This window comes from Trachemys scripta, chromosome 3, assembly GCF_013100865.1.
Source record: "Trachemys scripta elegans isolate TJP31775 chromosome 3, CAS_Tse_1.0, whole genome shotgun sequence".
Classification (NCBI taxonomy): domain Eukaryota; kingdom Metazoa; phylum Chordata; order Testudines; family Emydidae; genus Trachemys; species Trachemys scripta.
The window spans coordinates 124232346-124258312 of NC_048300.1; the positions used below are offsets into that span (position 1 = coordinate 124232346).

Here is a 25967-nt window from a genome sequence, read left to right on the forward strand (position 1 = left end):
AAGCTCCCTGTTCCTGCTGTTGCCCGACTGGCCCATTGTTCTCCCTCCTAGCAGCCCTTTGATCTTGCAGGGATGAGAGAGGAGATGAGGACTCACGCTTTCACCCACCAGGGCATTTGCAGAGAAAAGGCTTGGTGAACACACAAGCACGTTCTTGTTTCCCTCTATTTTCTGGAGGCAGATCACAGGGCTGCTAGGAGAGTTCACATAGCTTGGTGGGGCTCTCAGGAAAGAATTCAGGACCAATTTAATTATGAACAGATTACAAATCTTCCTGGTCAGTGATTCCCACCCTGCAGATGTCACTGCCATATTTGGGATAGGAGTTTTTCATCATCATCTTAAACTGCTACTCTAGGTTTCTGGAGTGGGGGATTCACACATGCTTCTTTTCTTCCTCCCTCTCCCCAGCTATGACTGTTAGAACTGAGGAGAGTTTTCCTCAACCTCCATCAGATTTATTAGGTTAAGGGAGGGGTTAAAGGTGCTGTTTCCCCATCCCACCACACTGCCAGTTGAAGTGGAAGGGAGAGCTTTCCATAGCCCCTGTGCTCCTCAAGCTTCTCAGATTAATTGAGGGGCACAAGCACGAACAGCTGCTTCTCCTTTCCATTCTGCCTTTGGTCTCTGTGGGCTGCTGCTCTTTGAAGCAGGAGCAACCTATTCAGATAGCTAGTACAGCTGGCCCCATGCCCTGCTCATGGTGAAACCTGCCTAAGAGGGAGCTAAAACATATCAAAGTGAAGACAAATGAGAGGGTCAGGTGTGGACCCCTAAATAGTCAAAGTTAACATACAACTTTCTTCTATCAAAAAAGATGTCAGTGTATGGAACTAGGCAGTGTGGGCTAGTGGATAGATCACTGGACTGGGACTCAGGAGACCTGTCTTCTAGTCCTGGCTCTGCCAATGGCCTGCTGAGTGACATTGGGCAAGTCACTTCACCTCTTTGTGCCTCAATTTCCCCATCATTAAAATAGGAATACTGTTATTTGCCTCCTTTGTAAAACATTATATAAGAGCTTGATATTGTTATTTATTTGACTGTTTAAATGCTGTTGACCCTAACTTGTGTTTTCTTTAAAACCATTTGGGACACACTTAGAAGCATAACTGGTCTTGTTTTCCATGGCTTTCCCTGCAGCCCAAAGCTCCAGCCCACTGATGTTGCACAGCAGATACTTTTTCAGAGCGCAGATTAAGATCTGATGAAGTGACAGTCTTTTGAAGACAAGTGTCCCATCCTGGTCTTGAAAATAAGTTGTCATCCCTGCCAAGGGTCTGTGTGATCTTGCAGGGTTTTTTTTTTTAAATGTATGGAAACTGAATGCTTTCAGGGTGGGGATGAAAGGTGGCAGCGTTTGCAATATTACTAGCATTTAATATCTTTCACCTAATATATAGTAGTGGTTTAAACTGTATTTTATGTATATAGTCACCTAGAATTCTATCAATAAAAAAAACATAATATAAATTGCAAGAAAATTAGGCACGAGTTTTGGTAAACATTTTCATGGAGATCATTTTAGTCACTTAAGTCAGCAAAATTGTCATTTGCTAATGGAATTGTTTTTTGGGGGCGGGTGGAGAGAGAAACCCCAAAACAGAATGTTTCATTTGGTCCTGCTCAGTTTAAAGTTTCAGAGGAGCGAGGAAAAGGTCTGGTTATCCACAGCCAGATGCATTGTTAAAAGTTCATACTATCACTTTGACATTTAGAGTAGGACTCAATGTCTTTGTAAATTCCTCTTCGTATTACCAGTATAGGTCTATGAGCTCAGACTGTTTCACAAACCATAACATTTTTTAGTGAGTGATTGATCTGTATTATGTGTCTCAGCCATCAGAAGAATCTTGGGATGTTGCTTGTATAAACTGTAATACAATCTGATGCTGGGCATTTGGTTACAGACTTTCATAGACCTATTGGCGATACTCAATCCTTCTGGATTTGGGAATAGGGCTTATCTGATACCTTCAAAAAAAGCCCCTCATTTTCTCTGTTCCCCACTTAAATAACTCAACACATCTGGTAACACTGTAGGATCATTGTCCTTTCAGTTCCTCTGCAGCTCATATTGCTACAATATTTCTTAAGTATCTGGTTACCTAAATGGCAACATGATTTTTTTTTTTTAAGAGACTGTTTTTATAGGTCTTACAAATTAACCCATATGCATCACACGGAGAGAAAAAAGAGCCGCTAATGAGCACCATTTCTAAAGTTCTCTCTCTCTCTCTCTCTCTCTCTCTCTCTCTCTCTCTGTAGGCATATGTATCAGAATTAGTGTTTAAAAAAGCTTTGTTGCAAATACTTAAAGCTAGCATCAGAATGTGTTTTTATTAGCAAATAAAGCAAGCCTCAACATTGAAATTTCTGTTTGGGGCTTTATCATTTAGCTTAATGTCTTCAATTACAAGAATGATACAAGCTGAAACAAAATCCTTTAATTCAATAAGAACTAGACTGAATTTTAGGAAGCAAAGAGGGGAATCAGATATAGAATCATACACATAGGAAATTAAACATTCAAGAAATTAAAACTTTGTGAGCACAACTAAAGGGATAGCCTTAAGGTGTGCTCATTTGAAATGGCTGCATTTAATTTTACAGTAAATCCCAGTATTTTGTTCCAATTAAGACCGTTCATGCACACAGTTCTAAATTGTACAGTAGTTCCAGTGAGACTATGGACTGCTTGTTTTACATTCTGGATCAAGTTCAGATTTTTAGGCTTCGCTTGAATGAAATAAAAAGTCTGAAGCCTGAAGATAATACAGATTGATAAATCTGATTTAAACATTCCTGTGTTGCAGACTGTTTCACTCTGAGTACAGCTGACCCTTAGGCCATGCACTAAATACATCCACAGAGCATTCCCAGTACACTCAAATACCAAATGACCATATTTGAAAGGTTAGCTTTTGATGGATTCTGACTTCTTCTGTATTATCAGTGAAGATTAGAATTTTAGCAGCTCCCAGTGAGGTATATAGTGAAATATCTACTTGGCAGCAAAAAAGCCCAACAAACCCAGATGGGATTATTGTCTCATATTCATGAACTGGGATTTAGGAGTACTGTGTATATCCTTGTGAGGATATACTTTATAGTTCACACTCTTAGGAAAATAAATATTACTTGGTTCTCATTCGTATTAACTTAAAGCTTTGATGTAAAGAGAAAGGACTTTGCTCGAGGTTCCAGTATGGAGATTTGGATCTGGTTTCTTCCTTATTAGGTGGCAAAAAATAATCTTGCCAGAATCTCTTCTGGTAGCCTATGCAGTCTTTCGAAGCCATGATCCTGCAAGGAATGTTAGTGAGGCTTCTAGGCACTCTGTTGACAATCAGGTAATTGATCATATTTAAAAAATAATGTTGGGGTATTTTTTGTTTTGTTTTCCAGGTTGTGGAGCTCATATCAAGTGCAATTGGTGACTTAGTGCAAGGAATATACTATGACAATTCTAACTTATCAGCGGTAAGACTTTTAAGTCCTTGCACTTTACTCAAGAGGTTGGTTTTAAATAAATGTGTGACAGTAGTAAATAGCATGATGACTTTTTTGTTTGTTTAAAGGGAAGGGGGGAAAGGACTAATTACAGTCCCAGCAAGCTTCAGAAATACTTTTAGTATAGCACCTCAATTCTCCCATAATGGGTGATGGGCACCACTAGAAATGCTTAGAGAGATTCTGTAATTTTTAATTAGTAAACAAACAAAATTGCAGTTACCATGGACGCTAAACATACCTCAGTCAGTAATGCCGCTAGTAAGGGTTCTGTTAAAACAATCACATAGGAATACCTGAAAATAGTGGACTGGAAACATATATTCATTAATATTAAAAGGTTTAAAAAATGGGGACCAACATGTCTGTGAACTGGTGGACAAATACATTGTATATGTAGATTTTGCTAGGTCACGTAATTTTTCATATCCTGGCTGCTTCGGTGTATGCAATTCGCAGCCACTGAAGCCAAAATTTAAACCAGGACTTTTCTACTCCTAAATATAGCAGCTTTATTAGGTGAGCTAAATGGAAGTCTCATGCTGAGGCACAAGGAGCTGTGCTATGCTCCTCTTTAAAAAAGTCATTCTTGCATGTATCACAGACAGTAATTGACCTGGTCAAAGAAAATGGTTCAAACATTTACATGACTCTGAAGTGCAAAGTTCATTTCAAAGACAAATACAAATATGCCACACTACTGTTGTTACTTTGCTGCATGGCAGGAACTCTGATGAACTGCTTTGATTCTTGTGATGAAACTGGAATTAAGATTTTTGATTCATTTAACAGAACTTTCAAAGAAGTGTTTGGCTATACTTGTTAAAACAATTTCATTTTGGCAGAATGGTAAATTAAGAAATCTTGTTTCATTTACCATGATTATCTCTTAACATTGTGTGTATTGGGAAGTTCATATTTTAGATTCCTCATTATTATTACCTCTTTATTTCACCTAATAGCATGTTTTTACTCTATCAAAGCGCATGGATTTACACTATTGAGATGATCACAAGTGTGTGTATATGCACATTGTAAGCTATGATATTTTTAAGTGGAGCATATTAATAGAAACAAACCAATCTCAGATGAGCAAACCATTTCAGAAATATTAATCTTAAAGGAATAACATTGGGAGGCAAGATGGCTTGGGGGATAAGTCATGGCATATGGAGCCTCTCACTTTTAAGTCTTCAGTTTAAAATAGAGCTCAGGTTAATCACTGCTGTTTTGTTGTTCAGAGCAAGTGAAATGAGTTATCTCAGTTTAGTTCCAAGTGGATATAAGTCTAGATCATATAAATTACCATCACACTTGACATCCACGTTAATGGTAGTCCTACATCAGCCAAAGGTTAAAAGGGCATGGAGGATGTCTTATTCTCTCACTCCTAGAAGTTATCCCTCTAGGTTAGGGTTGAGGCACATGAACAAAACTATGTGGGAAGTTTGAACTACTTCTGCACCTGCTATACCTAAATCCAGGGGTGGCCAACCTGTTGCTCCGGACCCACATGCAACTCTTCAGAAGTTAATATGCGGCTCTTTGTATAGGCACCACGCTGGGGCTGGAGCTACAAGTGCCAACTTTCCAATGTGCCGGGGGTGCTCACTGCTCAACCCCTGGCTCTGCCACAGGCCCTGTCCCCACTCCACCCCTTCCCGCCCCCTCCCCTAAGCCTGTCATGCCCTCATCTCTCCCTCCCCCCGCCCCCCCCCCCGAGCTTCCTGCATGCCACGGAACAGCTGATTGAGAAGTGTAGGGAGGGAGATGGAGGCGCTGATCATCGGGGCTGCTGGTGGGCAGGAGGCACTGGGAGAGGGGGCAGGGGAGCTGATGGGGGCTGCTGACATATTACTGTGGCTCTTTGGCAATGTACATTGATAAATTCTGGCTCCTTCTCAGGCTCAGGTTTGCCACCCCTGACCTAATCTGTAGACAAACAGATGACTTCAGTCTTCCAGTTTGCCAATTAAGCTACCTCTCTCAAGCTCTATATGCAAGGTTATATTTTAAAAGGAAAATCATATTTTTATTAATACAAATATGTTAAAAGAACTTTTAAAATTGTATTTTATATAAGCCAGGCAGGTTTTTCTAAATACAACCAAACCTCGGCTATGTTTTACTTAAAATAGCTTTTTTAAGGGTAAAGTTCCCATAGTTAACTTTAGCAATGGGGCTGCTTCACTGTGATTTAATTTGCACCTTTTAGATTAACCACATCCTCTGTATTACTAGAAATGTTCTCAACTTTTTTGGGTGTCTGCCATTGCAGCAGGTCTTAGTCCTATTTCTCTTTACTTGGAAGCATGTTGGTCTGAGGGCTGTGTCAGGAGACAATCATACTACCTCAGAAGAGCTTGAAAAATGGAATGTTCTACCATACTTATAAAGCACTCAACAAGCATAGGTTATGGGGAAAGTGTAAGATGCACTGAGCCCAGCTGCACAATGTCAAGTTAAACATACCAAAAGAATGGGTTTTTTTATAGTAAGCAATGAACTATTCTGTCTGGCAAGAGTTGGGAGTACTAAAAGAAACCAGATTAATTTAAACGTAATTAGTACATTGTAATAATATAAATTAACACATAGTATAGTATCTAAAGATTAGACTTTTAGTTGGTCAGATATGGCAACCAGTCAAGCCCATATCAAACACAAGTGTGATATCTACCTGTACTTTACTTCCTTTATGGTCTATTCAACCAATTGGAGAACACTGAGGCTTGTTTCATAATTACACATATTATCCTTGCTAGCTTCCCCACATTACTCTGACAGTACAGCACCCCTTTCTGCCTGCATCCATGTCCTGGACATGTCTTGAGCAAACATTGCCACATGTGCTACGTTATTTGATGGTCCCATCTTAGTTGCAACAAAAAATCACAATATGTGACCAAATCTACAATCTGAACCGAAGTTACCAGATGTAAAAGAGTAATGTAATAATTTACCATGTCACTGTAATCTCCAGTGCCAGATAACTTCTGTTTCTCTTATAGAGATGTTAGTAGATAACATTCTTCATAATAGAGTCTCTTCTGTTATGAATTTGGAAAAACAGAATATTTTTAAAGTCTGAGGCAGAAAAATTGAGTTTCAAGTGAGAAGTATGACCATAAAATGGTGCTTACAACCATCATGTGCTATACAACATTTTGTTCAACACCTTTTGTTCAACACCTTTTGTTCAAAAGTCTGTGAGCTGCGCTAGATGTCCACTTTAATTGTTAGATTTGAGTTATCTTTTACAGTCAACTACATAATTTGCCATAATTCACTCTTCTCTGATACATTAGGCCTATGGTCCCTTGGAATGTTTTTGTTATACCATCTTTGGCTAACACTTTATAAAGATTAAATGTATTTTTGCCCTAAGCAGATTGGCGTTTATAGACTACTTGAAGACATTTATTGGATGCAATTATATGACAGCTCTGACTATCATTTTTCCTTTGCAAAGCCATACATAATCCTGTGACCAGCCCATTTTACCACTTTTTAGTTGACCATTCTTCATCATCATCTTATTTGTATAGTGAGTAAAACCATTATGTAACTGAAATGGGCAAATAAAAATAGTTTCCTCCCTTTCTCTGTTATTTTGAGCGATACTTTAAACCAAAAGCTATAGGCTTTAGTTGCAAAGGCAGCCTAAAGTTTAGTTTTATGAGTGTGAGTGGAAGAGATTCTCCCAATCGTCTTCCATTTTCTCAAACCTACATCTAGTTGAAATTAAAAGTTCAAACCAACCAAGGTGCCTCTTACACACTGTGGACTGCAATGAATAGCAGTGTCAAAATGGTCTTTTTCTTGAAGGTTCAGTTGTGGGCGTGGTTGCCCTGTTTCAAAGAAAAATACCACTTATGGTGATCCAAGCCTCCATGCTCAGCTCTTTAGGAGTGAGTAGGCCTTCTAAAACATGCAAATATTTTAGAAGAGGTTTGTAATATACTTTTGCACTTCTAGAGTGCCTCCATCTGAGGCTCTCAAAGCACTTCACACTTGTTAACAAAGGAAGCCTCAAAACTCCTGTGAGTAGGGAAAGTATTGCTGCCCCCATTTTACAGATGGGGAAGCTGAGATACAGAAAAGTAAAGTTACTTTTTCAAAGTAATGCAGCAAGGCTGTAGCAGAGCCAAGAACTTAGATGCACTGGTTCTTAGTCTTGCACTTTACCTACCAGATCATTCTTATTCACTTAAATGAAAAATCAGGAGCTTTTTGAAAAGGAAAACTGCACTACTTTTCCTTAGCTCCTGAATATGAATATTCACAAGGTCTCGTGCTAGAGACACCCAGCTTGAGTGTGTTGTTTTTTTTAACAGTGGAATGGGAATGCTGTGTAAGGCTGCATATTAATTTCTAATGCACTTTATTAGTGGTCAGTCAGCAGAAAAGCCATTTTAATATTTTAAAATTAAACATTATTTAAATATTAGCGCTACACAATTGTTAAGCCATCATTTTAAAAACAACCACAGTTTATTAATGCAAATGCTCCTTTCCCTCATGAACTTTTAGCCTATTGTACTCATCAAAATGGATGCACTTTTCCTTTAAATGCTCCCAATATAGCTTTTGAATTGAAAATAATTCGTCAGTGAGCCTCATCCACCTGCGAAGCACAGAGGGTTGGTGGAGCTGGGATGCCGCACTTTTCTTTGATGCTTGGTCACCAGCCCTTCTCAGATGAATAAATTTTAAAGGGAAAGTTGCATTTCATTTCCCACTCAGCTGCCATGCTTTGTACACTGTAGGCAACTGGCTTGCTTTCAACTTTTACTTAAGGAGGTAAATCAAACAACTTCTTAGTACAAACCAAAAAGTAGCCTCCTTCTAACAGCACAACAGTCAGGCTCATGCCCCAGCAAGAAATCTAGCTGTTTTTTTAAAAGCGCCTCTGTTGTGGGGCAAAAATGGGCTGAAGAGAAATTTGAATTAGAGAGTCGCCGCAAAATGAAAGTGAAAATTAAAGAGGAAAAAACCCCACATAAATGAAAGGCTAGCACAGATCTATTTTTTTTTCTCTAATTTTACTCTTTTCTAGGAAGTCTGAAGCAGTACTCCATGATGAACTACTTTTTGTAGTAAAAGATTATGTTTAAAATTTAACTTTTCCCAACCATCTTTTTAAAAAAATTCTATTGTTTTAGAGAGTCATGATGAAAGTATTGGAGCACTCCAGCATGTGTTTTATTGGCCCATTTGCGCTCACCCTTGTTCCACACAAAGCACTGAAGGCATGTATTAATAGACCAATAAAACATGCCCTGTCATGTCCAACAAGCAGGAAGACATCTGTTAAAGCTTCCATCAGTCAAATGAAAACGTTTTGTAGGATAAATGTGTTGCTCCCATTAGAGATCCATAATTTTATTGACTTATTTTTATCCTTCTGTGTAGAATAGAAGTTGTTGAACCATCCAATTTAAAACTCAAATGCTGAGATTGAATCAAAATTAAAATATGCTTGATTTATCTATGCATTTTTATTCTAATGAGGATTAGACCAAAGTTTTGAGTTGTAAATGGATTAGACGGTCTCACATTGTGCAAGATTAGGTGACAAAGCAAGTGCTGCTGTGTATCAAAATAAAAAACATTAGTTATAAAATGTATTCTGAATTTTTCATCCAGAAGGTGTGACTTTGAGTCCTGCCAGTTCTTGCTATGCATTTTGGAGCACTCCAATAAGGTATGTGTTTTGTAACATTTGTATGCAGTGCTGAAAATGCTTACAAATGAATCATGACACGTATTTATATAAATACCATCTAGTTCTTCTCTGGGAGACACAGAAATCAGTTTGAGCTACTTTAAGGTGGTTTGGTGAGAGGGGGAAAAAATTTAAGTGCTACTTTGTATTAAGTACATACAATTAATTTAATATTTGCTACCATAAATATGATAGGTATAAGTGGTAAAAATCTTGGTGTAAAACGTGACGATTCTCTAGAAGCTCTTTCTATTTTCCATTGCCTAGAAAGAGTATTTTTACAGTGGAAGCACTGTCTGAGAATTGAATGGATTTACCTCCCAGCAAGCCAATTTCTTTCTAAAATCAAAACAATAAATATTTGTATAAAATGAAAATATCTTTACTGATCTTGAGGTTGGTGAAATGGGAGCATCAGTTGAAATATTGAATCAATATTTCAAAATAAACTTTTAAAGCATCAGTTGTTAGGTTGCATAGTGTGAGAAGTGGCAATGTTGTTTCTTTGTACTTTAAACTGTCAAGTCATTAAGGTACAAAGAGAATATGAATATTGTACACAAGATAGATCTAATAATAAAAATAAACCAATTGCTAGACTTTCATGTGTATGGTTTCAATTGAATTTAATGCTTAGAAAAGTGCTGGATTGACAGGCCTGGAGACCAGTCTTCCAGTACTGGCTTCCCCAGTGTGCCTTAACTATATCCTGGAGGGTCTGCCTCCATGGATGAGAGGTTAATTCAGTCGCTGTTCATTCTGTTTTTGGCTCCTCCGACACAGCCAGCAGTGGTGCCAGTTGTAATGGTTTCTTTTGTGATTTTGACACATCATGTCTCCTATGAATGAGTACAACTAAAACCACCTCCTTATTTCATATACGCCACTAACCAGTCATCAGATACTAAATTTCTGGTCATGAACTAAAGCGATGTAAAGGTGGAAGGTTCCAAATTCTGTTATCAGTCCTTTGAGCCATCCAGTGACCCCTTCATCTTACTGATATGGAAGCTTCAAAACATAAAGGGAGAAAGCCCACCCATTTCACCTGCACAGATGTAACTTCAGTTTTCATGTAGTTTGTAGTCTGTAGCTAATTAAAGTTTTTCTCCTTGATGTGTTCAAATGATTTAGAGATGCTCTCCCACCAGCATAGCTACTGCCGCTCATTTAGGTGGTTTTATTATATTGACAGGAGAGCATAGCGCGGCAACATGAGCTATCTTACAGCGGCGCAGTAAGCTTGCTAGTATAAACATGGCCAAATTGACACATGACAAGCTTTATCAGGAGATAATGTTGTTGAACTGAACAATGTTTTTTTCCTAATCCAGTTGTTGCAATGCAATTTACAAAAATTTCACTGAGAGGAGATGACTGCCTTCATGGTATTTTTACCATAGAGTGCTACTGGAAGAAGGGTGTCAAGACTTTCTCTGACTGGACTGTATTATAGATTGGCTCCCAAATTTTTATACTGATATTTTTTCAGACAACTCCTATTAGACTGAACATGCTTTTTTATGTATGCAGGGGATTCTCAATATCCATGTTAAGAGAGTGCAATACGTTACCTTTGAGCATATTTTTTCAGCATAGAAAATTATAATCTGTATTTTGGATGTTTGAAGATTTTAAATATACACAAAAGCTGTGTCGTATTTTGTTGTTTTAAAAAATATTAAGTAAACAGCAAAGTAGTGAACATTTTTTCAAAGTACCTGTAGTAGAAGCAATGTAATATTTGTAAGCTTTTAAATGTTAACATTTTGCCCAGATCGTTCTAACAACTTTTTCACGATTCCACATTTAAGGACAAAAAGTGAAAATTTGTACATTTAAAAAAAAATCAGCATCTTTAAAATATCAGTATCCAAAATCACTTTTTATTAGGAACAGATTTGGTGTTGTCATTGTAAATGTATAAATAAATCCACTGGTTTCATTGGAGTTGCACTGGATTTACAGAAAGAGCAGAAATTAGCTCATCTGGTGAAATCTTGCCCACATTAATAGCCCAAATAAAGTATTTTTTAGATAAAATTGTAGAAATTCAGAATAAGTTTCCACTTTTCTCAAATATTTTCAAGACTTTAAATGAAGGTCACAAAAATACTTAGTATTTCTACATTTTTGTCTAAAAGATGGCACTTCTGGAAAATGTTGTTGAATTACTTGCAATGAGTAAGGTTAGCAGGGTCTCTTCAGTAGCTGCAGTTCATAGTGATGTCACAATCTCTATTTGGTGTGTGAATGTTTCAGAGGCTTGGTACAGCTAGCATTTTAAGGACTTTATAACTTCATAAATGATTGTTTTTGTTAAACTTCCTAGTTTACTTCTCTTTTCATGCTGCTTAAAATAAATAATTGCAAAATCACTGCTAGTTGGTTGTCCTAATCTTCATCCAATAAGCTTTAATAAGCACACATTTTTATCTTAGCTGGTTGGTCCTGAGTAAAAAAAAAATTGAGTCACTTCCCACAATACCAGCGTTGGAAGGGACCTCAGGAGGTCACCTAATCCAAACCCCTGCTCAAAGCAGGACCAATCCCCAGACAGATTTTTACCCCAGTTCCCTAAATGGCCCCCTCAAGGATTGAACTCATAACCCTGGTTTAGCAGGCCAATGCTCAAACCACTGAGCTATCCCTCCCCTGTCACCAGATTTTTTTAAATTAACCTATGTCTGAGAGAGAAAATGATCAAACATTTATTTCTGGTACCAGTTCTTATTTATCATTTTTGTCATTCTACCAATCATGGAAACTTGCATATGTTCTGGGCTGAACTGAGATGTTACAAAGCAAATATCATAGTAAAATGGGACCTACCTAAAGATTAATCTTGACTTTGTAAATTATCACATACATAGTAGCAAACGTGTCATTTTCTATTCTTTCCCCTCCCTATAAGAGGGCAGGGGTGTGTCTGAAGGCAATGGAATTTTGATACAATATTTGGTTATTTGGCAAAACAGAATTCTGCTAATTTTCCCATCAGTCTCGTATTATTTTCTATCCAGTAATGCAGCACTCCTTGGCAGTATTCATAAGGGAGGAAGATTGGAGCTGAATAGAGGGATTTTATTTCATTTGTTACAAAATTAATGACAGATAATACCCAGTAGAAAATTATGAGGTCACACAGATTTAGTTCTTATTCATTTCTAAGCAATTTAATTGAAGTAACTGTAGGGGAGGGGGTCTTGTTAGATGTTTCTTTTCTCACTTTGTAAAATTTTACCTTTTGGTTCAGTCAGTGCTGTAAATTTCAGTGTATTGAGAAATTAAATATGATGCTTAATATTTAATTTTTGAAACCATTTTTCTACATATGTACATTTATAACCTATGTTTCCTTTGCCTTTTTAAAGGGGACCTGCAAAAGGGTCACAAAAACTGGACTTTGAGATCTTTTTTACTTCTTTATAATTAATAAAGAAGGCTTGACATTTATATATGTATATATAAAAATTAGAATGTCAGGTTCCATCTAGCTTTGAAGACACTGATTAGTGAAAGGATGACATCACAAGAGCCCAGGGAGTTGAACAATTGACTGGGGAAAAGTGTTTTAGTCAAATTGTTAAAACTGATTATATTTTCTTTTGTTTTTGTTAAAATATAAATTCAATTAACATTTTGGATAAAAAGAGACTGTTAAGGGTTTAGCATCCTTGATCCTACAGTTTAGGCATTGTAGCTCACAATGAACATCTGTGAGAGCTACCAGAGTCCTCCAGAGAAATTGAAACTTGACATTCCTGATATTTCTAATGTAAAAAAAAAATCAAGACTTGCTTATTTTAGAATAGAAAAGCAAAAAAGACACATCACCAAAACATTCTTTACAGGCCTTTGGTCTCTTTTTTTTCTTCATTAAAATCCTATATATATTAGCATTTATAGGAAGAGGCTGTAGTGTAGCATTTAATATAATCATATAATGTCTTGACATGTTGCTTAGAAATGCCACTCAATATTTAAATGGTCAGTTCTTGTTGCTGGTGAGAGGTACCAGTGAGTGGTCTGTTGCAAAGGACACTTTTTAACCAGCAAGTCAGTAAGAATGTAATTGGCTGCCAATGTTCATATTGTAGTGACATGAAATTCTGAGGCAAACCGATTATAAAGATCATTGAAAGCTCTACCCGCTTTATTTTTTGGGGGGGAGCAGCAGCTCTACAACTCAGCAATTAAAACACACTGTAATGTTTTCACTTTTCCCATCACCTCGTGCAGGAATACTCTTTGGGTAAGTGGCTGTTTTGCATGACGCATTAAAGTCCACAGCCTTGGAATTTATAGTAGGTGGTAGTTTCCTAGGTGGTATAGCTGTGTTTTTAATTTCCTATGTCTGATATTGTCATAGTTTCAGCTTTTTCATTTTAGCCTTCATTTCATTTTCAGGAAAACTGTCTTACACATGATATTGGAATATCAACTTGGAAAGAACAGATTTTCCTATCCCATAGTGCCTTGTTGGCAAAGAGCTGCCAGGCTGCAATGGAATTAGCAAAGCATGATGCTGAGATCCAGGATATGGCATTTCAGTATGGAAAGAACATGTCTCTGAGTCATAAGGTATGCCTTTTCTCTCTGTTCAGTCTTCTACTGAAAGGATAGATGAGAACCTCTCTAATCTTCTTCTTTTGAGCCTCTTTTGGGTCTGAGTTTAGTGGCTACTCTAAATGAATTCACTTGTAATTATCCAATTTGGCAATATGTATAAAGAGCCATATGCTTGTCACAGAAAACTACTGTTTATAAAATATTCAGTGCATCAGAAATGTATTCATATTGCATCAAGTAACTCCCACAGGTCCTGGTAAATGGAAAATATTCTTATACCACTCACAATTGTAAAGAACAGAGTCCTTCCCATCAATGACTGGGTCACTCTCACCACCACATACTAGCAACTCTCTTTCTCCCACTCCCTCACCTTACTACCCACCTGCCGACTTCATACCCCTTCCCAGCTGTTCTCGCTTTTTTGAAGCCTCTGGTAAACAACCTCCATCACTCCCCCAATATGGAGCTAGGAGGGTGGAGCCAAAGTACAGCTATCAAAGCAGAGGAGGGCAGTTTAGGAATAGAGCAAGGGACATGGAATTGGAGATGGGTCTCTGGCTGATGGTTGAATGTGTATATGTAGGGTTGGGCTCCTCCTGAAGGAGCAGGATCACAAGTGGCTGCATAGATATCAAAAGTGGCTGCATAGATATTAAAAGTCTAAGGCCACAATTGTCTGACATATGGTAAAAGTATAGTAATTTAAATATTAAGAGTTTTTTGATATATGAAGTTTTTGGTTTGTTAATCTGGCAGTGCTACTTTCCTGAAGTCATGTGAATTTAGTCTGCACTGGAGTTATTCACACCATTCTGGGTTTTCTACTCTTTAAATTAGTTTTTATTTACCTAGAGATAATCATTTCAGTCTCTAAAAACTAAGTTGTACCAATCTTTTTTTATTTAACAAAAATGTTCTCATCCTCTCTTGCAGCTACACTCGGACCTCCAGCCATTCATTAAAGGAAAATCTAGTGACTCTGTGGCTTTTAGTTTAAATTCTGCTCCTGTAGTCCTGCATCAGGAGTTCCTTGGAAGGGAGGCCTGGATTAAGCAGATTAGAGAGGTAAATTATAAATTCAGTTTAAAGTGAATTTATAGTGTTACAATAATTTTTAGATTGGTCATTCACCTCTCTCTTCTCCCAGTTTCTGGAAAACTCTAGGCTCAGTGTTATAGGGCCATCTATGAAGAAACACAGAAGCAGAGTACTCAAAGACAGAGGACATAGAGGTTAACCCCATTCCCAGATATCGAGTGTTTCTTTGACTGCTGTCCTGGAAACATGGAGATTAGCTTTCAGCTACAAATTCCTCTTTCCCTCTAGTAATTCCCTAATAAGATTAATAGATAAGAACAGGATAATTGTGTAATGCAAACTTGTGTGTTTGTCCAGTGTCTAGCACTGTAGGGTTCTGGTCCATAACTGGGGCTCCTAGGCTAAATAAATAAATAATGACACAAGAAGGAGGACAAGAACAGGTAGGACCCACCCAAAAAAAGGCAAGACTTAGCACCACCTAGTGAGCCTACATCAATTTCATGGGTTCCCCATGTCTAAACAGTCTTGGAAAGCACCCTCCGAGGGTTCCTACCCTAGTTGTGCAAGCCGCTCCCCTTGTCAGAAAGATTTTTGGTGGTAAGGTGGAGCAAAGATTTATTAGTATTAGTTTTGGATGCCCTGCTGGTGAATTTCAGCATGTGGGTTCTGGTGGTACAGATATCCCCTTCCCCATAACATTGTAGCTGTACCTGACAAGAAGAGCACTACCTCTGTATTTTATCCTTCTTAGACATGTTGGCCATTTTGGTGCCTGTAGATGGAGTGATGACCAGAATCAAATTAAAATGGCTAAGCTAATTAGCCTTCAAAGGTAATTTAGAAAATGAAAGAGAGATAATGCTGTAAACTAAAGGGACAGAAATTCACATTTGAGGTGGGAGCTCTTCTGTTGCCTTTTCTGCTGTTCAACTTCAAGGTAAAACGTGGGGGTAGAGGCCAGGAGGGGGGCTTATGAGTACTTCTTCATTTATGACTGACAGTTCTGAGACTATCGTCATGTGCTGCGGGCAAAGAGACGGAGTCCCAGTAGGGAGCCTTGTTAGACACATTCTCATAGGTGAATATAACCTTAGGCCTGGTCTACATTGGGGGGGGATTGATCTAAGTTACACAACTTCAGCTACGTGAATAACGTAGCTGAAGTCGAGGTACTTAGATCTACTTACTGTTGTGTCTTCACTGCGGTAAGTTGACGGCAGACGCTCTCTCGTCGACTCTGCCTGCGCCTCTCGCCCTGTTGGAGTACTGGAGTCAACGGGAGAGTGCTCGGCGATCGATTTATCACATCTAGACTAGATGCAATAAATTGACCCCCACTGGATTGATTGCTGCCTGTCGATCCAGTGGGTAATGTAGACAAGCCCTTACTCTCATACAGGAAAAGACATTCTTTCTAACCAAACTGAGGCCCTGTCATTTTAAAGTTAGAGAATGGTATATGACTAAGAGTCTTGGAATTCTGCAGCCTTGACACAAGACTCCTGTATGTATTGAATGAAAATAGATTTGGATGGATATGTTTCAAAAGCTTTCATAAACTGTGCTGTGATAATACCATTACCCTCTCACTGCAATTTTCCATCTGCAGAATCCAGAATAGGTTGCAGAATTCCAGTTCTATCTGTCCACTAATTAATTCTTTTTAAACTAAAAAAGGACATTATGCAAACACTGAAGCAATTCTAACTGAAGGAAAATAGGGTGGTAAAAGGTTTTTTTGTTTGTTTTTGTTTTTCTGGCAAGCGAATAGTGTTTCAATTAGCTACCATTACACCAAAATATAAAATGGGAAATTTACCATGCATCCTCTTAGGTAATGTGTTAAAATGTATTTGCTCATCAATGCAACTTAAGTTGATGATAGTTTTGCAGCTTCCACAAAAAACATCTCATTATGAGTAAAGGTTATCAGTGCAAATCCAAATACATGTTCAATTAATAGAATCATAGAAACGTAGGGCTGGAAGGGACCTTGAAAGTTCGTCAAGCCAGCTCCCACCAAGTAAACCTAGACCATCTCTGAAAGGTCAATCCTGGTCTTAAAAACCTCCAGTGATGGGAATTCCACAACCTCTCTTGGAAGCGTGTTCCAGAGCTTAACTACCCTCCTAGTTTGAAAGTTTTTCCTAATATCTAATCTAAATCTCCCTTGCTACAGATTAAGTCCATTACTACTTGTCCTCTTTCAGTGGACATGGAGAACAATTGACCACCATCCCTCTTTATAAAAACCCTTAACGTATTTGAAGACTATCAGGTCCCCCTCAGTCTTCTTTTCTCAAGACTAAACCTGCACTGGTTTTTTTTTTAACCTTTTCTCATAGTTCAGGTTTTCTAAACCTTTTATCTGGACTGTCTCCAATTTATCCAAATCTTTCGTAACGTGTGGCACCCAGAATTGAACACAGTAGTCCATCAGGGTGGGGGTGAGAGAGAGAGTGAGCCTTACAGAACTGTCAAGTAAATTTACTAGCCCAGACAATTTTTGTTGCGCAGTGCACAGTTGTCAGAGATATTTTCCTTAGCAGTATCCATTGGGGCAACTCAAGCATCCTCTGCTGCCTCACACTACTGTGTGCAGGTATTAATGGCAGAACTACCCCTGAATCCCCTCAGTTACCCCCCATGATGGTTGCTGGAGCGGCTGTTCTTGTTTTTGCAAGTCCTTCATTTCTTCTTGTACATAGTACCTATTGGTTACTTTTGAGAGTCTTAGCATAGTTTAGAATTAGATTAATAGTTGATAATTGTGCTGGTGCCAGTACCGGAGTCATACTTCGGACTCTGGGCTACAAGTCCTATTGCTCTTGCAGCAAATCAATGCCTGCCAACAACCCGCACTCCATCTGTCTTAAGTGCTTGGGGGAAGCTTGGGTCAGTGACAAATGTCACATTTGTAAGAGGTTTAAGCCCTGCTCTAAGAAGGACAGGGCAGCCAGAATTAAGGATTTACTCTTGGAATCAGTGCGCCATCCACCATTAGAGCCTTCAGAACGGGTTAGCAGTGCTTCTCCTGGTTTGGCTGTACTATAGCTCAAGTCAGGCCTATCAAGACTGACTCCTGCAGTTTCTGCCTCAGTGTTTGCTCAGATATCCGTACTGCAGGATCAGGAGTCTTTCCCAGTGCTGTCCACATCCAAAGCTTATGCAGCCGCTAGAGAGTTGTTGAACCTGTCAGTACCCATTTCCCTGGCCGTTCAGGACTTTCACCCAGCACCCATGCCAAAGGTATCAATGTCTATTTTTCCTGCTCCAGCTCTGACACATTGTACGGTACTCAGACCCGATAGTTAACGTACCTCTTAGATCGGTACTGATGGGGGGAACCACCCATGATCTTGTCAGTGCCTCCATCCTCGGGCTCTGAACCTATCTTCCCAATACCGATGGGGTCAGGTCCCCACAGTCAGAACAAGCGGACTCCTTATTGGACTCCGAGGTCGATTCTTACGTGTCACAACCTGGGAACATTCAGCAGCTCCCATGGAGTGCCTACTCACCATGATACCAGCCTCAGTTGCAGCAAGGCCCATATCACAAGGACCCATGGCCCAGACATAGTTGGAGTCCAGTGCCCTATCAGTGACCTTTTTGGAACCCTTGGGGTTTCCCTCCTCAATTAAGGGCATCCCATCACCCTTCACATTCTGCTTTTTCAGCTGTGCATTGTGAGCACCTACACCAGAGTCAACCCACCGTTGGTACTGGACCTGGTACCATGCATATGGATGTTTACTCTCAGGAGCTGCCACTGGAGGAATTGGAGGAGGCTCAGTCTTACCAGTCCTTGGCCTCCTCATCTTCATTCCCTGATGAGTCAATGGTAGCAGAATCGGATTCTCCACCTCCTTATGATTACCAGGACCATCAGGAGTTGTTGAAGAGGATATTTGTGGTTCTGGATATCCAACCAGAAAAGGTCCAGGAAAAGTCGTGCAGGCTTATAGATAGTTTAGCCTCAGTAGAACCTTCAAGGGTAATGCTCCCGATTAATGAGGAGCCTGTCAGGGTGCCATTGCAGACCCCATCTACCGCTAAAAGAGCAGAAAGGAAATCCTATGTCCCCCTGCAGGGCTTTGAACATTTCTATAATCATCCCCCTCTGGGCTCCTTGGTAGTCTCTGAAGTTAATGAAAGAGAGGAGAAACAGGATCACCAGACTTCCACACCAAAAAGCAAGGAAGCAAAGAAACTTAACATTTGGAAGGAAGCTTTATTCAACAGGAGGGTTACAGCTTTGAATTGCAAACCAGAAGCCTCTGCTGGGTTGTTACAATTTTTCCCTGTGGTATAACATTTCAAAATTTAAGGACAGGTTTCCAAATGAGCTGAAACAGGAATTTTCAGTGACGGTTAATGAGGGCAAATTAGTTATCAGAATTGCTTTGCAGGCTGACTCTGCCGCTTGAGGCATGGCCTCTGCCATCAATATGTTACGGTGTTCATGGCTGAAGTCATCTGGTCTCCACCCAGAGACTGAACACACCATCCAACACCTCCCTTTTGAGAGTCCTTTGCTCTTTTCCAGAAAGACTGAGGAGAGACTGGATAGTCTCAAAGATTCAAGAGTATCCCTTAAGTCTCTGGGAATATATACACTGGTAACAAAAAGAAAGCCCTTTTGCCCACAGCACTTCCAACAGTATTGAAGTTTCATGACTAATATCCAGGACCTGTCCAGGAAGAAGGGCAGAGGTTACAGAAGACATCTGCTACCTTCCTCTTCCTTCACAGCTGCCAGTTCATCTAAGCAAGCTGAATCCTTCAAATAAATAGTTTGATATATTGGTCAAGGACAGAATACTAGTGCCATCTTTTCTTGTCCCTCTAATTGCCAATTACCTATTCCACTTCCTAAGTGCTTGGTCCTACATCACCAAGGATCACTGGGTCTTAAGCATGGTGGAATTAGGATACACCCTTCAGTTTATTCCTATCACCCCACCCCCTTTCCCTGTCCCTCTTCAGAGACCTCTAGCATGAGGTCATTCTACTACAGGAGGTCCAGTCTCTCCTCCTCTTGGGCGCCCTAGAGAAAGTCCCTCTGTTACTCAGGGGAAAGGAGTTTTGTTCTTTCTACATCCTAACCCCAAAAGCAAAAGGGGTCTTAGGCCTATTTTAGATCTAAGAGAGCTCAGCAAGGTCCTAAAGAAAATAAAATTTCGGATGGTCACTCTAGTTTCCATTGTTTGTTCCCTGGATCCAGGCCAACAGATCCTATGCTCCCCTTTGGCCTGTCTGCTGCCCTTTGTGTGTTTACAAAGTGCATGGTGGTGGTGGCAGTGTTCCTCTGGAGGTTGGGAGACCACGTGTTCCCTTACCTAGATGACTGGCTGATGAGAGGCCGGTCCAGGTTTCAGGTGCTGTCCAGTGTGGTCATCGTCCAGTCCACTTTCAATGCATGTGCTGTGAAGTTTGTGTTTGGAACAAAGGAAGTACCAGACACATGGCAAAAGGACTAGAATGAGCAGCTGCATCATCTCCATTTTGTCTTCAATCCTACTTCTGAAGCTCTGAACAAAGGACTGAATGACCCATCCAAGCTGTGGATGTGTTCCAGAGGGACTTCAAGCCAGCAAACTTACCAATACTGCTAAAAACCTGATGCATGGACTTTGAAGTTTTTGTATGTATGTGACTGCCTTACCCATTTAAGAACTCTCTTCTTGTTCTTTCTTTTTTCCTTATAATAAACCTTTAGGTTTAGACACTAAAGGATTGTCTGGCAGCATGGTATTTTGGGTAAGAATCATAGAATATCAGGATTGGAAGGGACCTCAGGAGATCATCTAGTCCAACCTCCTGCTCAAAGCAGGACCAATCCCCAGATAGATTTTTGCCCCCGATCCCTAAATGGCCCCCTCAAGGATTGAACTCACAACCCTGGGTTTATTAGGCCAATGCTCAAACCACTGAGCTATCCATCCCCCCAAGATCCAACTTAATATTGACCTGGTAATGTAGCTGGCCCTTTGGAGTTCAGAAGAACATTTTGTATAGTGAGCAGAGTTTTAAAATAACTTACTGTACTGGACCTAGGTGCTGATTGGGAGCCAGAGAACTGGGGGGGGCTATGTGATTCCCCCCCCCCTTTTTTTTTCTTCTTGATGACCAGTGTGGGGGATCAGAAGCACAGTTTGTGACTGGTTGGAGAGTTTAACTTCAGTGTTATCCACCAGTCTTGGGAGTGTATGTTCTCCTTTTTTGCGGCCTGCCCTGATCTTGGCATTTCCAGTGAGAGCTACCCCAGGTACCCCGGGTCACAATGACCCTTCCAGGTAGAGTGTTGGGCCATGCAACTGTGTCTCAGGCAGCTTCTGCGGCCTTTCTGGCTCACATCACCATATTGGACCCTTGTAAGGCGGCAATGTGGTCACCATGCCAAAAGTTTGCCACTCACTACACCATCTCTCAACGATCCAGAGATGATGCTAGATTTGGACAAGTAGTCCTCCATTCCCTATTTAAGTAGACTCCAGTTCGAACTGCTTGAGAGTCTGGACATGTGCAATCACTCAAAGAAAAAATGGCTACTAACCTTTTTTTCCATAACTATTGTTCTTCTAAATGTGTTGTATGTGTCCATTCCACGACCCGCCCTTCTTTCCCCTCTCTGTTGGAGTCTATCCAGCATTAAGGAATTGAGGGAGTCAGGGGTGACTCCATCCTTTATACATGTGTACAGTAGTGCGAGGTAACAGACAGTGCTTGGGTTCCCAATGGGTACCGCTGAGGGAAAAATCTCTGACAACAGGGAACGTACACACCTACAGTGGAATGTGCATGTGCAACGCATTGCGAGAAACCACAGTTATAGAAAAAGGGTTAGTAACCATTTCATCCTTTGCCCCAGCTGCACAAGCACAATCTGACACTCATCATGACACTGATACTCCCCGCTCACTCTCATGGACTCGCTTGCTTGTGCGCTCCTTGATCTCCACATGTGCACACTTCACCCCAACCTCTCTCACACATACTTTTTTTTTTTTTCACAAACACCAGGCAGTTCCACCTTAGTTACTCCTCACTTTCCAACTCAGTTTTCTTGCATTTAATCAACATTCACCTATTCATTGATCAATTCTCTCTCCCTGCCAAATTCCTCAATTATTTTCTCTTCCCCTACAATCAGATTGATCAATTATCTTCTCTTCCCTTTCCATTTCCGATTCATCGGTCATTTCAATCTCCCCTCAATTCATCGGTTGGTTATTTTTTCCAACTTCTTCCCCCGACCTCCCAAAATTCATCCCTTCACTTTTCTCTCTCCTCCCTTCTCTCCTGTCCCTACAAAATTAATCAATACTCTTACAAATCTGTTATCAGTACCTTTTTCAAAACTGCAATCCCCACCTAAGCGCTCCTCTCCCAGTCCAGTCCCTGAGTCTTCTCCTTACAGCTGTTGCCTGACCTCTCCTTTTTGGTTCTCTGTTTGTGTCAGCGTTTCTCAAATAGATTTCCAGAAGATTGTGAGGGAGTGGTTCCATTCTGCATCCTCCCTTTTTTGGGAAGGGGCCTTCCCTAATAACTGGAGTTTGCAGCCTTTGTTGGTGGGTGGGGTGGTGGTAAGGGGCCAGGAATCTTCTATTTCTTCCATAGGCCTCGGGAGGGGAACTACTGGAGTTGGTCAGGGCAACGATGATAAAACTGGGTTTGGCCACAGGAAAAGTCTTTGGGGTGACTGCCCAGGAATGCTCTGGGTCTAGCATTAGCAGCCATTGAGTGAGAAACAAACAGGTGTGTCCCAGGTAAGGAGAACTTTTTATATAGAAAATGTGTACGTTATGCAAAATATGGGTCTCTGCATGACCCAGTGACAAAATACACTGGAGCCCAACACTCCAGAGCAATTGACTCTTGCATCTGCTTAGGTTTTTATGAACTGGAACAATTTAAAAATATACAAGAGTGACCCTCTGGAACATATTAGAAAACATTCTTGTATATTTTGATACCTGATTACTTATAAGTACAGCACAGAGAAGAAGCAAAGGGATGACACTGTATATATGTGTGATTCCAAACCAAAACACAGCTGTGAGCTCTAATTTTAGGTCTACCAGTTTTGACATAGTCTTTGACATTAGCTCTTTAAAGTGATCGAGTCTAGACTTTCCCCCCCTGTGTACATGCAAGCTGTTCCTGGATGGGGTTAGTTTTGTTTGTTTTAAAACTGTTATTGATTTTATTTATTGTTAACTCTGATCCCTTTATTGTTGGGCAGAAGTACATTGTATATTCAGGATCTCGGGTTTTCTCAGTCCATATGAGCAGCAAGCTTTTGAAGGAAGTTGTTACTTGTGTCTAAAATGTTTTTAATTGAAGAATCAACTGTATTCTAATCTAGGTAGCACTTCTGAACGTTGTAGGTATCCAAAGATGTGCCTGTGTCCATTGAAATCTCTTTTCATGTTGTAATGAGGCATTCAACTAATAAATATTCATTTTGTTTTTTTAAATTCAGAATCTTATGGAAGTTAGTTAATTTTAAAATATTAATTATGATGTATAGTTCGCTACATATTTCATTCTTCTTACAGAGAAGCAGAAGGTCTAGAAAAATAACAATCTGTAACAGATGACATTTTATGTTTAATCTTTCTTTTTATGTTTAAGGCACAAAGTAAAGGGAATGTAATGGACTTTACTAAGGTGAGTAAATTACATGAAGGCTACATCTTATTTTAAATGTAATGCTTTCATTTTTAGGTTTCATATTTCAGAGAAGCTTTTTTCATTATAGTCAAAGATTTATCTGAGACATTTTAACTTTCTATAACAAAGAGTAGGCGATTAGGATGGTCCAATCACATAGGAACTGTCATACCAGGTTAGATCATTGATCAGTCTAGTCCTATGTCCTGACAATGATAGTGCCAGATGGTTATGCCTAAGGTGTTTCAGATGGACTACTTGATATAGGGAACCAATTGTATTAAACTAAACACGAAGTATCAAAATTAGCCATTTTACTACTATTGTTACTTTCATTATCCCTCTTGCCTCCTCAGACTTTAAACATTTTAAATATTTTCTCTTCTAAGGAGTTTGTTGCTTTTGTGATCTCTGTATTTCATTAAACTAATGATTCTCAGGCAGCCTCCTAATCATCAGGCCCAGATTAACCAATGTGCACTCAATGCACCTGCACAGGGTCCCATCTCAGGGGTGGACCCAACCACTGGATTTGGGTGGGTCATCCTGAGACCCAATATGCCAGGTTTTCATGACTGAGAGGTGGAGTGACCAAATTTGAGTAAGTGGCATTGCAACCTGGAGGGCGGGGTCACAGCACCATTCAGGTTTGGTTGGGCTGTCCCTCTTTCATGATATGGGAGCAGATGGGCCAAAAATCAGTGAGTGGTGTTGTGACCTAGCAACGCCACTTACTCAAATTTGACCCACCAATGAGAGTACAGGGTGGGCTATGGGAGCAAGTGGAGCTAGGAATGGGAGGAGCCACCTGGAATGGGAGCAGAGTACTAAGAGGCGGTGGGGAGGGGGGGTGTCAATGAGTTGTCAGGATGGTCGTGGAGGTGGTGGGTGAGGGGCTGGTGGCAAGTTGGTGGTGGTGGGCTATGTGGGTAGTGTTGGGGGACTGCAGAGGGAGGTGTTCAGAGTGGTGGAGGTGAACAGGTTGTGTGTCAGGGCTACTGGGATGTGTGTGGGACTGTCGGGGTAAATGGGGGCTGGTGGAGGGTTGTTGCATAAGCACTGACTCTGTGGGTGCTGAAAAAAAATGATGGGTGCTTATCACCACCAGCAGCCTGCCAGCAGCACCTCCCCTTTCCACAAGCGTCTCCCTCTCTTCCCCCTCCCCCAGCATCTCCCACCTGTCGCAGTCAGCTGTTCCACAGTGTGCAGGAGGCGTTGGAGCGGAGAGGGGAGGCGCAAGGGCCGGGTGTGCTCAGGGGAGGGGGCAGAATGGGGCGGGAAGAGGCAGAGGCGGGGTGGGGTCTTGGACGAAGGGGTGGAGTGGGGGCAGGACCTGGGGTGGAGCCCGGGGGAGCAGCCCCCGGCACATTAGAAACTCGGCGTCTAGGGTTGTTGGGGTATATGTGGAATGGTAGGGACATTCAGGTGTCTGGGTGTGAGGTGGGATATATTTGAGGCAGGAGCACTTTGCTGAGCAGCCCCTGTTCATGCCATGCAAGGCTGGCAGCAGCTGGAGCAGAGCTAGAGCACCACTTAATTTTGGCCTGGCTGCCCCTCTGTCATGACGGTGGGGCAGCCACACCAAATTTGAGTGAATTTGGGGGAGGAGCAATTTCTATAGTGCACAGGGTCCAAAATTCTTTAATCCAGCACTGCTGATCATGATGTCTTTACAGTGATGTTATACACTCTTACCTTTCTGCCTCCCACCTCATCCCCATGCCGTAGGTAAAAGGGAGTCTTCCCCCTGGTGGCTGCTCCCTACACTCCTCCCCATTACAGCCTTTTTGTGAACTGAACACGGAAACCTTCCCTTTCATTGCACGAGCTAAAATTGAGGCCCATAAGGTATCTCTAGCAGTAGGGGAATCTTCACACTAATATGCATGCTGGCAGTCTTTCACTCAAATATATAGTTGTAAATAAAAGCAGTCCACCCCTAGGAACTGGATAGAGCCCTTTCAGACCCTTTCATAATAGAGTTGAAATATCATGATACAGGTACCTTGTACTTCACTTGAAGTGCCAAGTTTTTGATTTAGAGGTCATCCAGACTGAATGACAGTGAGAGGAGTAAGCAGGGCTCCAGGTTAAGACAACAGGAGTCACCAGTATGAATATATATTTTCCCTATTTGTGGTCTTTGTTTAGAACTTCTGAAACCTGTTTTCATGGATTTAATTTTTTGTTTTCTTCTGTTGTATTTCATCTCTGTGTACTGGAGGCACCACATATAGGAACATAAGGATAGTTGAATTTCCATCACTATTCAGTCTTTGACTACTCTGTGGACACTCCAATATAGTTGTTAGCTGCAACATGGAAACCATCAGCTAGGAAGTGGACTGATACCACTTTCACATCTATCACCGAAGAGACCTCAGATAATAACTTCTGGTTACAGTGACCTAGAGGTGAAAGGCTCCATATC

At 40.5% G+C, this 25967-nt stretch overlaps 1 protein-coding gene across 3 annotated transcripts in view; it reads left to right on the forward strand.

Annotated features, from left to right (window-relative positions):
• PDSS2 (decaprenyl diphosphate synthase subunit 2) overlaps positions 1 to 25967 on the forward strand; it is a 145179-nt gene that overhangs the window by 104273 nt on the left and 14939 nt on the right. The window contains exons 4-8 of one of the 3 annotated variants that reach the window (XM_034765936.1): positions 3409 to 3483; positions 13652 to 13825; positions 14750 to 14881; positions 23498 to 23533; positions 25761 to 25796. In XM_034765936.1, coding sequence (XP_034621827.1) covers positions 3409 to 3483; positions 13652 to 13825; positions 14750 to 14881; positions 23498 to 23533; positions 25761 to 25781 — 438 coding nt within the window. In that variant the 3' untranslated portion in view covers positions 25782 to 25796. Of the gene's footprint in view, positions 1 to 3408; positions 3484 to 13651; positions 13826 to 14749; positions 14882 to 23497; positions 23534 to 25760; positions 25797 to 25967 lie in introns of those variants that run through there. The other 2 variants (XM_034765934.1, XM_034765935.1) reach the window with 2 other exon arrangements.